At 33.5% G+C, this 16866-nt stretch overlaps 1 protein-coding gene across 2 annotated transcripts in view; it reads right to left on the bottom strand.

The window, feature by feature from the left end:
- LOC148601246 (uncharacterized) overlaps positions 1-16866 on the bottom strand; it is a 40159-nt gene that overhangs the window by 5408 nt on the left and 17885 nt on the right. The window contains exons 5-8 of one of the 2 annotated variants that reach the window (XM_088556691.1): positions 3881-4295; positions 2297-3014; positions 1570-1804; positions 574-783 (exon numbers count right to left, since the gene is read on the bottom strand). In XM_088556691.1, the coding sequence (XP_088412817.1) occupies positions 574-783; positions 1570-1804; positions 2297-3014; positions 3881-4295 (1578 nt within the window). The remainder of the gene's footprint in view (positions 1-573; positions 784-1569; positions 1805-2296; positions 3015-3880; positions 4296-16866) is intronic. The other variant, XM_088556692.1, reaches the window with a different exon arrangement.

Here is a 16866-nt window from a genome sequence, read left to right as displayed (position 1 = left end):
CATTCTAGCCATCTCTACAAGAATAATCGCGATTCTTTACGAAATACTAATATAATAGTGCTATCGAAAGTCGTTTGTTATAAAAAGGTAAAAAAATGTCATCTTTTCAATTATTAAGAAATGTTTGGGTATCCTTATATTTTGATTTGCCCTAGGTCTGATCAGTCTTTTCAGTCTTTGTGTAAGTCTATGCTAATTGTCATTAAATTGTTGATGTGTTTAGTTACTTTTAATGAATAGTAGTAAATAATGAAAAGCATTAAAATTGCCAATTCCAATATACTGTACACTTGCTTCAAGCAGTAACCTTTCATCAGTAGCTGGGAACCAAATACATAAATTGTATACAAGAAGTATACAGATTGAATTAAGTTTATATTTCTATGCAACTGCATATATATCATCTTCTGATATCAATTACTAGTAACAAATGGGATGATACACATACTTTATGGTTCCGACCGTAAAGTATTAAACGAAAAATCAGTGTTGCGTTAAAGCGCTTTCATGTTTTTTTTTTAATTTTTATTACATTCCAAAAAATCGAAGATATCTGAAGTGCTTTTCTCTAACCTTCTTCTTTTCCTCGGCCTCAATCTTTGCTTTGTCTGCAATTTGTCTTGCTAACAGCTGTTTCTTCCAAGCTGGGTATGGCTTACCGGATGCATCATTTTCTGGGACTTGGTCTAAAAAGTTCTTTGGATCAAAGTCTCCTTTTAGTGCTTCTGTCGGCAACTTTGTTTTGATTGCTTTTAGCTCTGAAGACTTGGTAGATATTTGACCCTACAAAACATTTTTATTTGAATTTTAAAAGAATACGAACTCAAAACTCAAATAAAACAGATTATTTTTAGAGATACCTATTAGTAAGATCGTTGATTTGGAAAATATATGTACATAACAAGAAGGATTAATTGACAGTCAGAATCACTCTACTGTTAGCACAGCCTTAGGAGAGGTCCCTTATTTTACGAAATATTTGTTACCAAGAGTATATATACATTTTTTTCGGTGAAAATAAACGTTTTCTGCATTCATACTAAATGGTAATATCGCCCAATATTTTATTTTAGGTTACTGGTAACTGCACATTCAAATAATAAAAAAAAAATCAGCAATTTCATCGAAAATGCAGCGTCAAAATTGTATTGTGCACAAATTATAATAACAGAACAATTGAAGTGTTCAGACACTTGACAGAAAGGATCACTCGTAGTAGGGGTGAATCAAGATATTCATTAAATGACCCACCCACAAATTCACCAAACTTCCGGTTAACCCCAACCAAGGACCCGCTAGTGAGTATTACAACTAGCTCATTGTGTATTTAAAGGACACAAATGACACTGCAGTGTTTGCAATGTTATATCTACATGATCTATGACGAAGAACGTAAGCGTCATTTTGTTTTGGGCAAAGAATTCAAACCTACTTTGAGATTTATTTAATAGTGCTCATAGAAGTCTCAGTTCAAACAGACAAATATAATTACATGATATAAGGAACAAATTCATAAAAATACTGTTGAACAAAATATTTCAATAGCAGCTTCAAGTATTAAAACATTACCCTTGGATTGGATTTCGGTACCGTTGGACTAGATGGCGCTGCAGGTGAAGGACTTGGATCACCAAATGAAAATACCATTTTTGCTTGTTTTGTTTCGTGGGGTTTTCTAGTGACCTTTAGTTCAGATGGATCTTTGTTTTTTAACTCATTTAATAAATCCATATTTCCGCCAATAGATTGATGACCTTGTGAGTACAGACTTCCTGATGATGACGCAGGAGATAATGACGAGCTTCTGAAAAAAAGAAGTTTAACCATTTGCCTAAGTAGAGTTCTAATTTTAAGATAACAGAGGAATGGAGACTGTTTCGTCATTGGACTATGAAATGCACTCTAATCAAAACATCAATTAAAGAGGGCCGACAAGACTTCCGGACTCTCTCTTAACCTTAACCAGCTTCACTGTTGGTTATGGCCTAACAAATTTGAATGTATATTATCTTAGAGATAACAAGCTGCTGATTGACTGAATATAAGATCACATTGATGAAATCCCAAATGCTAAGACTTTTCAGGTAGCAGGGTATTGTATCGTATTGTTATGACGAATTTTGACATGAGTATATGGTTGTGCTAAATTCAATCTCTTGGGTAAATTTTCCGAAAACGTTTTTATAATTAAAATGTCATTCATTGAGGATTGGGTAACAATATGTTGTTAGCATCAGGTCTTCTTGATAATGATAGATCATCTTTTTCTAACCTTTCTTTAATAAAAAGTTACTACCTTGGTGATCTGTTAACATCCCCATTAGTAAAGGAGGCAGGACGAAGTATGTCCTCAGACGTTCGTCCATTCCTATATTCAACAGGCGTTTCATCTTGATCACCTTGTTCGTTTAAATTTGTATCCGATCTACTACTATGTAATTGCTTAAGTTCAGATAATAAACTGTTTCTATTAGCAACAGCTTCTGCCATATTTCCAAGACCTTGTGTACGAGGACTGGATGGGTACTTCTTGAATACAGAAGCAGAAGATGGTGATGGAATTGATGTGCTGCGGCTTGACACAGGTGGACTTGGTAAAAACGGCGGAGGTGTAGGGATTCGATGTGGTAAAGGTGATGGCAATAAGTGCTGTGGTGGGGAAGACGGAGAGCTTTCAACAAATGATGATTCTGACGTCGGGGAAATAAGAGGACTTTCTTGCTGGATAGAGTCAACTAGCTGTTTAGCATCCTTTAGGCTTGACTGACTTTGTGCATCAATAATTTGATCAATAACTGCAAAGCGAACAGAACTTTCAGAAGCAAAAGACCTGTTTAGATCATTTTGACGCGGCGATGATAAGGTGGAGGCAGCAGACGACAGCGCACTTCCAGGTCTGGATGGCGGTTTCAAATCTGAAGTTACTGGTGTTTCTTTTGGCTTGTTGGTATTTACTGTTGCTGATTGGGAAGATGCTCTTCCAGAGACGTCAGATTTGTGGTCGTCTTCCTTTTCTTTTCATGCAAAAGAGTAAATGAGTGGTGCAATACGAACATAAATATCATTCTAAAGTTGGATTTGGCTTTTCAACTCATACTAATATCAATTTATTGGTAAAGCTATAACGAGATTATACATTTAAATGTCTAGTCATTCGGCTTGTTTATGTTTTCTCTCAATTTAGACGAAAAATTTTACGGTTACTTCGATATTGACAGTCAAATATTGCAGTTTTTATTGGGAAACCCATGTTTTTTGTACGTTTTAAAATTTAGACAAATTTTACCCTGGCGTGGATACATTTTTGCAGATTGTAAAGACAAATCATGGTTATCAAATAAGGAGAAAAATTGTTTCAGCATCTCTTTAAAAACAATCAACATATTTTTCAAATTACCTTCCGTTTGTGTTCTAAAAGGGAAACTACCACATATGTTTTGCCTTGAATTAAGTCATATGTATATACATTGACAAAGACAATATAATGTACACCATTCGCCCTTGTCTGTCACTGCACCTTGGGGGAGAGCTAACTAAATTTGAAAAACTTTCGATTATACCTAATTTATTTTTGTGATCGAGTTCTGCAGTACACCCCAATTTCATGGAAGTCCAGGCGAGATATTATAAGATTGTTCTTTGTTTTGTGGGTGTTTAAGGTGCAAGACTTCCAAATAAATTGAGATCCCCCTGACATTGCACCTTTACCAATTTATTGTGCAATGCTAAAATATATAAAAAGACATAGGCCTACTGTTTGTATTATTTGATTTTTTTATATTCTGGTTCCATAGAAATGTTGCAATGGCTGAGGATTTCGAACAATTTGTCACAAAATATCCCCAATTAACACGAATCAACAACTTATATTTTATTATACCTGAGCCCGTGTCTGGTGGAAGGTCCGGTGGTTCGTATTTATTAGGGTCTATCTGCTTACTTTCATAATCAGCAACAGTTGTGTTGTTTTCTGTTGGAATGGGAGGGGAATGGATAATAAAACTACTCTCCGAATCGTCCTCGTCGGACACGGGATAATCCTCTTCCGGAACAATATACTCTTCTTGTTCAAAAGTAGTGGAAGGGTTTATGCCACTAGTTGTTTGGACTGGTTCCCGAATGTTTGTATGTGGAGAAGTCTGGTGATAGTTTTCAAAGCTATGATCTGATTGGCTAGAAACAGGCGTGGGAGATCGTCTTTTGTCCAGCCGGTGTGGAGATACGTGACCGTTTGTAGGTGGAGTACTTATATATTGACTTTCAACAACAATTTCTGGATTGTCAGATGCAGAATTCTGAAAAGATTTGAAAGTTAAGTTAGACTTAGAATATATTGCATTATTTGGGAATTCAACTTTATACTAAAGGGGTAGTTTTATATATATTTATCTAGATGATTACGAAAAGTATAGCATTTTGATTACTTGTTTGCTATCAAATTCTGGACAGAAGAAATAAAATACATGAAATGAATATCTTGGAAAATCAGAACTTAACAAAGTCAATAAAATATTTATGATAAATATTAGTTAAACATGAATGTTTTTTTTAAATTTAAAACTGAATAGAATTAAATCGCAAATAAATAGATCGGGGATTTTAAGAGAATTAAGATATCGATAGTTTTGTAATAAATCAAACTGTTTCTTCTATGTCATTGTCAATTAGTAAAACCTATATCGTAGTGTCATTACAAAGAGACAGTCACCGCTGCGAAATGTCCTTTAAAAGTGAAAACCCACAAACAATTTGAAGCTGTCTATTGAGTTGAAAATATTTCGTCATTTAGAGGAACTTCAATTAATTAATAGAAAGTGGTTTTGATATGTAGTTAGCCTTTTTTCCGACGCAGTCGGTATAGTTTCGCTTTTTACCCTTTGACCTTAAAGACGCTCTTCCATTGAAACGCAAATCATCTGATCAAAATTCTGTTTCCTGATTGGCCAAATACTGATAACTTAGTGGGGTTCGAAAAAGGAAATTTAAATTGCGTGCCATGCGTTATTTCCTGGTGAAAATTACAAGTGAAAACAAAACAATTTTACTGCGTCGGCTATCTTTTTTTTTAAAGATAGCACTTGTTTCATTTTCCTACTGGATGGTTTCATTGTTCATGTCTTTCAACTCAAGCCACCTGATAAGTCAGTGGTTTGAGTTGAGAACAAAATTTATGAAAGCAGCTTAAGTTAGTGGTTTGAGCTGAAAACAACTTTTATGAAACCAACTGAAGTAGTTAATGAATGATAAATTTTCTTTTGCGGGATTTTTGAATTTAGGAATAATCTATTTATGTACGAAATTACAGTTTTATAGCTTTAAGTTATAGAAAGGGGCGTGATAATGAAAATAGCATTTTCCAAAACGTGAGACAACCCTTCGCATTGGATTGAAAAAAAAAATGATAACGAATCTTGTCTTTTTTTTCTTTGTTTTTGGTACACACAAACTGTTGTCTTAACAACGATGAATGAAAATATAATGGACAGGGTAAGTTAGTGAGAATGTGCAGTGAACTTAAATATGTTTACACCATACATTGATAAATATTGGCAAACATAATCAAGCTATTATAGATGCATAAATATTCAAAGAAACAAATAACACAAGTTTTACCTTAAAAACTTAAAAAAAAACAAGTATGTCAGACTCTATTCCTTACAGTTTCTTTTTAACTCGACGCTACAACCTATTAGATTCTTAAAGATTTCTTTATTTTCTTTGGTATGGACCTTAAACTATCCAGGTGCGAATCCAGAGATTTGGGAATGGGATTCATGCCTTTATCTGCTAACTTTTGACCTAATTTTGCACGAAAGTTACAAAATTTTATTTTAAAAAAGAAGGATTCCAACAAGTGGAACCCCTGGATCTACTACTTTCGACTTTTAATCTAGAAACAAACAAAGACCGAGTTGCTAATAAAAGGTCAAGTCCGGGGTAGATGAAAAAGGAAGGAAAACTATGACACACAGAACAAATAAGTTTTCATGGTGCAGATGAATGCACTGTTAGGATCCACGAGTTCATCATGACGACCATAAATTTCTGTATTGATGACTTCAATCTTATAACAACATAATCATGTTCCGGAAGCCTAATTGCAAGACGTTTAGCGCGATACAAAAAGTCTACGTAGTTACGGCAAGCTCTGGTATAACGTATGAGTTGTGCAAGTTTCGCATGAGATCATGATAATAAGGTTTAGATAACATGGAAAGAAGATGTATGTATGCATTTTTATCATTAAGTATCATTGATCATGTCTTAAAATAGTACCCAGCTTAAACCTTCTCTCACTTTGGTGAAAGGAGTCAGAACTTAAGACTCGAAATGTTTTAAAATAATGTGAAATAATGTAACACCTCTCTGTTCTACAGTAAATTCAAATTTCGACTTACTGTCGTAATCTTAAATCACAAGTAAATGTTTTCCCTACTTCAAAGTCTGTAAAGAGTGTTTTATGTCATGAGACGGTAATTATTACTTGCAAAAATATCCTAGGCTGTCTTGACATTGTATTGATGTGACCTTAAAGAACTTTTAATACTTACCATCGAAAATCGATATATAGCTAAAATTATTTGCAAAAAAATAATAATAACAAAGACATCACAAATGAAATTCCAGTGAGTACAATAAAGATAAGTTCTGTAAAAAGATTAGGTTTTTTTTATAGATTTTTTGTTACCTTATAAAGAATGTAATTATACTACAGGTTGGTCAAAATTACTATACGATGCAAACAATAGACCTTTTTCATATTCTCGACTTCGACTTCGTTTTTTTTTTAATTTTGAGCAAAGGGAAGTAACTCTCCAACCTGACAGGTCTGTTTCCTGTCCGATTGGAGCAATGAACTAAAGTAGAAAAATGTTTACTGTTCTTCCTTTCCCAAATGAGACCGCCAACCAGGTTGTCGTGTGTTTGGGTTACGTCCCTGTGAAAAACTTCCTTAGCTTAAGTGGATTGCATTCAGTAAATATAAAAAAAACTATTTAATTCCTTCTTCAAAAGTTAATATTTTGGACTTAACAATCAAACTAAATGTGTACTAGTCGTCAAATATATTTAAAAAAAAAAACGGAGTGAAGGTCAAGAACAAATGTTGAAGAGATAAGACAATGTGTGTTAAAGATGAATTATGTGTGTGCTGAATGTCTAAATACCAAGTACCAACTTAAGACATATCTTATATGATATTATAATTATACAGTTGATTTATGCACTTTATATTCGCCCTTGTTTATTTAGAAGACATTAAATATATATATCATATATAAAAGTATAAATAACATTTGTTTGAACACGAAGATATAATGCCCTTCTATATTGAAATCAAGAGTAGCTTTTGTAATATCGAAATCTAACTATCAATGGAATAAAGAAAAAGCAAGAAAGCCTTATTCAGAACCACAAACAACAGAAACCGAATTGAAAATAACCCTAAACTGGGACTCCGATGCAAATGGACCAAAACTGTCCAAGTGCCCAGGTAAGGTTACAGTCCTTCTCTTCAGCGTTGCAAATGTCAAATATTTTGGGCTACAACTGGACATATAGCTTACTTCAGGCGAAATAAGTAATGCAGTACTTAAAGAGGATATATGCCATTGATATAAATAGGTGAAATAAACTCGCTTACTCTAAACAACACGAACCAAACAAAAAAAATACAATTTGTTACATAATAGAAATTAATAACTTAAAACGTTGTAACTTATTTTTGAACATTTTGTTTTAAATGTATGCTTGCTTGAGAAAGGTTTTATCATCTATTATCAACTATCCCTAAATATAATTTTATATTTCGTATGTTTAACTTTTCGGAGATTTTGCTCGTTTGACACATCTTTGAGACGGCATTTTCTAGTGGTACCAAATTATAAAAGTTCGATTTTTTCAAATGACAAGATAGTGTGTGAAATTCACCAAAAGAATACCATACAAGCTTACGTAACTTCGCAATGCAATTAAAACGATGCCTCTGCAAAATCATATTCATCATATAAATCACAAAAATAAATCTCTTATCAACAGATATGAAACAAATGAGTGACGAATTAATTTAGTATTTTGATTTGAATGGTAAAATAAATGAAATCATACCTGTTGTAAAACGTTGCATAATCGAAACTGTCATACATTACCGTCTAGTATAGAATGTATTCTACTTCATTATCATAATTATACATATATCATCGGTTAGTATACTGAGCGCGTATTAAAATGCAACATTTTTATGATTCAACTGTGTAAGGACACTATTAACAATAAGTGAAGCCGTCAATATCCGACTCCAGTTACTTTTAACTGCCAAAGCTTTTAGTGAATAGTTCACATAATAGTAAGAATAAACGAAAGCGGCTTCATAATTTAAACTGGCCTTTAAATATAATGTCTTTATACTGTTCTAAATGTACGTGTACTTGAATATTGCGCGAACATTTCTTTTTCGTCTAATTTTGTTCAAATTTGATGCCTTCACACTCCAACACCTTTAGATATGTTTCTTTAATACGTTGTTATACACCACTTATAAAAATCACTTGTTGGTGGAAGAATGTGAATATTACTATTTTTTCAGCAAAAATTTTTTTTTTAATTTAAAAAAAAACACGTAAATTTGGGGATTTTCTGAGAGTTTCTTACCCTATCGGTGCACCTGGTCCATGTTCCCAGTTTTTTATTGGAGTCCAAGTTGCTCATTTACTTTTCTCAGTTTCCGATATATAGATGACGTGTTATCTTTAAACAATCCTAATTTCGGGGATTTGATACATCGCATCTACCCAAAAGAACTTGAGATAAAAGATACTACAGACACTGTGAAGTCAGCCTCATATCTTGACCTACACTTAGAAATCGATGGTAAAGGAAAACTATTGACCAAACTTTACGACAAACGTGATGACTTTTCATTCAGAATTGTCAACTTTCCTTTCATCTGTGGCAACATCCCTTCGGCTCCTGCGTATGGAGTGTTCACATCACAACTCATATGTTATGCCAGAGCTTGCCGAAACTACGCAGACCTTTTTGTATCGCGCTAGAACTCTAACAGATAGGCTTCTGGAACAGGGTTATGTTGCTACAAGATTGAAGTCATCACTACAGAAGTTTTATGGTCGTCATCATGAACTCGTGGATCGTTATGGTGTATCCATCAGCACCATGAAAACTGATTTATTCAACGGGTCATAGTTTTCTTTCCTCGTTTGTCTACCCCGGACTTGACTTTTTATTAGCAACTCGGCGGGTGTTTCTAGAAAAGCAGAGGACGCTTACCCTACCAGTGCATCTGGTCCATGCTCCCAGTTTTTAGTGGAGTCCGAGTTGCTCATTTACTTTTGTTACTGTGTATGTATGATTTTAGTTACTTTATGTTCTTTGTTGTGTATGTCTGTTTTCCATGTCTGGTCTTTGTCCCTGGATTACATTCTTTTGATTACCGCAATAACCTTGGTTCCCTTGATTACTCTTTAGTTACTTTATGTTCTTTGTTGTGTATGTCTGTTTTCCATGTCTGGTCTTTGTCCCTGGATTACATTCTTTTGATTACTGCTATAACCTTGGTTCCCTTGATTTCTCTTACATATACAAATACATTTTATTGTTACGTCATTATTTCATCTAAACATTTACGTTTGAAACTAATATTTACAGACATGATGTTATCATATTACTTGTTAAAATATAAACCAAATACTTTCACAACAAATGAAATATATTTTTTTTTAATTTTGGGGCCGATTTTAGACTTTAAACTCCACCTTGTCACTGAATAAACATTGTACGTGTATTTACAAGATAATCGAGACTAGCCTTTTATTTCCTAATGAGAGCTCCGAAGCTTTGTCTCACAAAGGGAGACACGGATAACCAAGTTGACTTCGAATCAATGTGAATAAAAATGAAAATTGGTTTATAACGAACCTCGAGTTGATATCGCTATAAACTTTTGAATCATACACATATGAGGCTCATGTATACAAAGACATGTTGCGTTTTTATGAGCAATCGGTATGACATGAGATAAATGTTATCAGAATGTTGAACACCACTGCAAACAGTGTATTATGACAAGGTCTTATTGTTACGGTTTTATGTAACAAAAAATATTTCTATACACCAAATATAGAATTAAGTGATGTTGTACGTTTCTTATACAAAAAAAAACACCATGAAGTTCAAATTGCATCTCAATTTTCAGAACAATCCACGCACCTATCTGATTCGGTTAATTTCGGTATATTTCTATCGTTTACTGTTTAAGAACAAGATGTTTCCAGGACCCTGAATCGCTTATCTTGTTAATTTTTTACTTTCATGGGCAATGCATTAAACAAGAAGTTGTAGAACAATGTAAATTCAAGAAGACTTTAATTGGTAGGACATAAAGATCATTTCAGCAGTTGAAAGTTTCTTTTTATCTATTAAAATTTTCAAGATATTGGCTGAAAACTGTAAAAAAAACAAAAAAAGTAACGGCTCAAGAGAGCCTGAATCGCTCACCTGGTTAACCATTTGCTTATTTGAAAAACTTGAGGAATGAAACAGGCTAAGTTAAAATCAACTAAATTGTCAAATGCAGGAAATGCTTTTCATAGCATTTTCATGACCTGAACCAGAATTTTGCTAAAGACAACAATTTTTGATTTTTTTTTTCAAAAACCTGTCTTATAAACCCTAAGTTCAATTTTTAGTATAGGCAGCCATATCTATTCACGGATTAAAAATCACAACAGTCATTTTGAGCACAATACACTAAAAAAACTATTATTCTTATTTTCATTCAATGATCTTAAATGGTTTTAGAGAAGAAGTTGTACATATGAACAAAAAAACAACAAAAAAACTGTTTCAGGGGTCGTAACTCCTACATTAGTCAATGAATGGTTTTGATAATTTCGGCATAGGTCCTTCTCATTATGCTTAACAATTTACCCAATGCCAGAAATTTGGTAAAGGCAACGGTTTTTGAGTTATTTGCAAAAAACTGCCATCTGACCCCTATGTTCTATTTTTAGTAATGGCGGCCATGTTTTTTTATGAATGAACTATCCCAACGGTCAATTTGTGTGGGATACCCTAAGGAACATATATGCCAGCTTTCAATGAATTCTGTGCGATGGATTTTGAGATTTTTAAAGTTGCACATGCGAAAATAAAAAAAAACTGTTTCAGGGGTCGTAACTCCTACATCAGTAGATCAAACATTTTGAAAATTTCGGCATAGGTCCGTATCATGACGCTGAAAATATTACCCTCAGACGGATTTTTGCAAAAAGCAACGGTTTTTGAGTTATTTGCAAAAACTGCAATCTGATCTCTATGTTCTATTTTTAGTAACAGCGGCCATGTTTTTTCATGGATTAAAAATCCCAATGGTCATTTTGTGCAGAACCCCCTAAGGAACAATCATGCTAAGTTTAAAAACTGTCAGTCCAGTAGTTTCAGAGGAGAAGATTTTTTAAAATATGTCCACAACGACGACGGACGCCAATTGATGGCATGAGCTCACATGGCCTTCGGCCAGGTGAGCTAAAAAAAACGTCATTTTTTACCTTTAAAGAGTAAAAACTCTTACAAAAAGTTCTCGAACAAATTTTATCCCTGAAGACGTTTTTAGTCCTTATAAACAGGATCATTTCAACAACTGAAAGAATTTGGCTTAACCTAACGGTTTGGGAGATAAAATATGCGAAAAACTACGGTCTGATCCTATGTTTTATTTTTAGTAACGGCAGCCATGTTCTTACACGGATTACAGATAGATCTCATCGTGCTGAATTCTGTTATGCGTGCCGGAATTTGGCTTAAACTAACGGTTTTGGAGATATGACCTAAAAACTACTGTCTGACCCCTGTTCTATTTTTAGTAACAACAACCATGTTTTTCGACGGATCACAAAAAAAAAAAAAACCACATCAGATCTATGCAGGATACCCAAGGAACAAGTGAGCTAAAAATGACATGTTGGTCAAGAAAGAAGTAAAAAAATCAGGCCGAATTTTTGCTTGTCAGTCAATACCCGGCTGGTGATACAATATTACGAGAATGGGTATGGTGAATATATCAAAGAGGCAACAATCCCATGAGAAATATCAGCACACTGCCACCCATGGGTCTTCAATGAACGACAAGGAATCCCTCACACCTCAGGGCAGGCTGCAGCTGGCCCAAAAACAACATAATACAGAGGTACAGCGAAATAGTTGTCCCTATATACTCCAGCAATATGAAAGTAAACTGAAAGTGAAACAATACATACAGAGGCCAGAAATTCCTGACTAGGGCGGCGGGGTTAACGTACTTTGGCGTAATCACAACCCTCCTCCATTTAAATATGGCTAACGAAAATTATCTTTCAACAAAATTCAACGGAGTTGGTTTGACTAGTTTAATTACATCTAACTTTTTTTGGTATTTTTATCATTATTTTCAGGGAGATTAAAGGCGGTTAAGAATGTAAACAAAGACATCAACTTTAAATAGTTTTTAACGATTTTTGGGTTGTGCTTTATGTACTTCTGCCAATGAAGAGGTAGTTGTACGTAAGTAAATAGTTCTTTACCAAGAATTGAATAAAAGCAGCTGGTGATAATCCTAAAAGCAATTAATTTGATTTATTTTAGGTTATACCTCGTATAACAGTGACTTTATTTCACTCACTGCCTACTTTTATTAATTGCTGAAAATATGGAGTAAATATACTATACGAACATGCATATTGACAAGGTTTTCTTGCAAATCAAGTAATAATAGACTCATACACGGTTGTAGTTGTCATACTGAATAAGGATAATTTTTCAAAGTGAAAGAAAACATGCTATGAAAAACATGGGAAAACATAACGAAAACAAATCAGTTACAAAGCAAAGTGATCAAAGATTTTTTAATTGTTTTCAACAAACTTACTTCCTATTCAATATTAGGGTCTATTAAAATGAAGAACATATCTAATTCGATTCATGTGTTATTCTGCATCCTGTAGTAAAGTACATTTCCTTCCGTAAAGTCTGTGGCCCTTTTCACAAAAAATCGTAAGAGTAAAATTAGTCGTAAATTATGACGTAACAATACTTTGATTTACTATGACGTCATAACTTACGACTAATTTTACGCTTACGATTTTTTTAGCTGAACCTTTAAAGTTTTAAACTAGAATATTGTTACAATTTACCTTATCCAATAAAACTGCTCATGTGAGTCAGATTAGACAAGCTCCATTGTAAGATAAAACGAAAACGAATAGCGCATTGCAAATATTTGAGAAGTAAACAAAAGAAGATAGGTCACATACTTTAAAGTCACTTTTCAGGGAAGTCGCACGATGTTTTGATTCAACATTGTACATTGTCTGAAAATGATTCATTACTGCATTTTCTATATACAACAAATTCCCCAAGATGTTTTCTAGCTACCACTACTACCCCATTTCCGACAGTGACCAAGCATTTATTAGTAATTCATGCAGTGCTATGATGTGACATTCTTTTTTCTCCGAGAACCTGGTTGCAAACTAGTTATACATGCAGATGTTTACGCCTTGGTAATTGAAACATGTCTATTTTAAATTGATAACATAATAACAGACTGCATATTGTCAAGGTAGTTTTGTTTCAAATTTGACAAGGTGGTCGTGATGATATTGGAAAGACCTACTTGATAAACCTGCCTATATTATTGTATCAGAAAAATTCAAGTTTAGTCATGTCGCCCTTTTGCAATTGCAGGAGGTCCCTTTGCCCTTTAATTGAGAAAAATCGGTGAGTTTTATTTTTACACAAAAAGGTGGACATTAAGATACAAAATAACCATTTGAACGCTTACACTTAAAAGAAACCAACAGACAAACATACAGGATCAACAAATTTTTACAAAAGGTTGAATCGTTGTCTTTTGCTCTAAGATTTATAAGTGAAAACTTGAAATTAATCTAAGTAACAGTTGTCATTGCATTTTCGACGTCAAGTTAACAAAAATAAACGAGCTACGTGGCCTCTGATTTTGAGATTTACTTTTTTTTTTATTTACGAGCTACGTAGCCTCTGATTTTAAAATTTACTTATTTTTTTTTTCATTTACGAGCTACGTGGCCTCTGATTTTGAGATTTACCACATTTTTTTTTTCATTTACGAGCTACGTGGCCTCTGATTTTCAGATTTACTTTATTTTTCTTCATTTGCTAGTACCATCCTGTTATTTTACGACAATGAACATTTTTAGTCTATTTATATCTTTCAGAGCATGCTTGGACCACAAGCTTAAATCTGTCGTTTACTAGTTATAACCAGAGGACCTGACGTCATGAGATATGTCAAATACCGACTCATCACGCCTTATTAGTCCCTTATTAGTTACCGATGAATTACGCCTTAAAAAAGGTTGCTGTGCGATTGAAAAAAAAACATTGTAGCATATTTGAGAACGAAAGCATTGTCATACACTTTAATTATCTTTTAATAATATAAAAATATAATATAAAATAATATTGCATAACATAGTATAATGCTGAATTTAAAACATGATCATTGGAAGGATGATTAAAATTATATAGTTTCAGGCAAAATCAGAGGTAGAAGTTAAAACATATGATTTTTCAATTTTGTAAAAAAAAAATGAAGTACAAGTTGGCCTAAGAACCGTGCAAAAGGAGATAAGTGCTTATTTTTATCAACTTTCTTACTAGTGTAAATGCATCTAGTATAACCCACATAAAAGTAACTTGAGAACCAATAAAAGAAATGAAACAGTTAAAAAAATTACTGGTTGTAAATTAATATGTATTAAACAAATATGTCAGGACATATTTTTCAATGGGATTCAACCAAACTGATTTGTCTAATTGTATTACTTTCCAAACCTTTAATAAAACTATTTATTGATTATTTTATCAAATATTTCCCTCACTACAATATTTCAGGTTGTTATGACATTTACAAATATTATTTCTACTTGTGACCTTTTGCAGGATTCTTAAGAATACCTGTACCTAAATTACTGTGATATAACTGCATAATCATTCTACTGAAACAAGATCATTCATACACAATTAAACCTAACTGTACAGGCATTTTATGTTTCCTCAATTCAGGTTTCCAGGCACCATATTTATCGAAGGTCAAAAAATCAAATTCACAATTGATGTACACTTACAGTAGATAACAAAAGATATACTATCACATTATGCTTACGGTAAAGAAATACTACATACTATCTAACATTATCAAGTAACATCTTAAGTCATCCACAATAATCATACAAATTTGATATTTATTCAAGTGCTGCGCTGAAGGCAGAGATTATGTAGTGCTTTAAATTTCAATCTTGTTGAAAACCATTTTAGGATAAAATGACTGTGGATTTAGAAACAAAATAGTTCGGCTAGTGCGATTAGAAAATGTTGACCTTGTAACCATAACTACCACGATACTAAATACAAAAATGTTGACCTTGTAACCATAACTACCACGATACTAAATACAAAAGGGGACAACAACTCCTGAACAGTATATACTATAATCAATGAATCGAATGGTATGTTTTTATGGTAAGCTCAACCACTAGGTGTTGAAACTTCAAGAAATGTAGAATGGTTCTCTAATTACTTGATATCAGTGTAATAGACAACAAGAGACCCCCAAGAGCCTGAATCGCTCACCTGTTAAAGTTTGTCTTTCAAGGGCAATAAATTTAACAAGGAGTTGTCCAACAATTTTGACTCAAGACTTTGGTAGGACTATCAAAAGGATCATTTCAGTGATAGAAAGTTTCTTTCTATCTATTTTAGTTTTCAAGATAAGGAGTCACATGACAACTTTGATACCTGAAGACTTCTGAAGGCCACATAATAAGGGTAATTTCCGCTATTGAAATAATTTTTCTAAACCTAACTGTCTTGGAGACGTGTGAAAAACTAGTCTGACCACTTTGTTCTATTTTTTAGTAACGGAGGCCACGTTTTTCGACGGAACAAAAATCCCCACATCACTTATATGCAACATACCCCAAGGAACATTCATACCAAGTTTGGTTCCAATTCGTCAAGTAGTGTCAGAGGTTTTGAAAGAAATAACATTAAAAATATCAAAAAAAATGTCAAAAAAGGACAATAACTCCAACATGGCTTAACAGATTAAAATAGAAATTTGACCACAGATAGATCTCATCGTTTTGAAAAATTTTACGTCAGAATTTGGCTAAACCAAACAGTTTTGGATATATATATATACTGTCTGACCCCTATGTTCTATTTTTAGTAACGGCGGCAATGTTTTCCGACGGATCAAAAATTTCCACATCAGTTCTATGGACGATACCCCAATGCAAGAAATATTCATACCGAGCTTGGTATCAATTGGTCAAGTAGTGTCAGCGGATAAGATTTTTGAAAACTTATTAGAGACGACGGACACCAAGTGATGCTTGGTGAGCTAAAAAGACGGTCGTACATCTCTGACTCGTTACCTACTGTATCGTTTTTCGTACGTTTCTTATATTCAAAGCCCACTTCCCAATGGCTGTTATGACAATGAAGAACAATGGTCGGCAAATATTGATGAAAGGCCTAAAGTAATGGGCATAACTCTGGAAATCAGTTATTTATATCATATTCAATATCTTCAACGCCTGTCAAGCATTCATTTGAAACCGAATGAAATCAATCGAAATAAGTTACTTTGATGCTTACAAATAGTTGACACGAACAAACCAGATTTGTGAGAGTAATGTCCCTTACTATAGGTCTACCTCCTTAAATCACGCATGGAATACACAGGTCATTTATTTATTTGAAAGTTTCGGTGTTATAACTCCGGTAAAACGTTTGGCGCTGGTCGCATTTTAATGAGCACTATAAAAA

Source organism: Perna viridis, chromosome 12 (assembly GCF_037379345.1).
Source record: "Perna viridis isolate PV_CMFRI_1.1 ecotype Kerala chromosome 12, ASM3737934v1, whole genome shotgun sequence".
Taxonomy (NCBI): Eukaryota; Metazoa; Mollusca; class Bivalvia; order Mytilida; family Mytilidae; genus Perna; species Perna viridis.
This window is presented reverse-complemented; position numbering and strand designations above follow the sequence as displayed.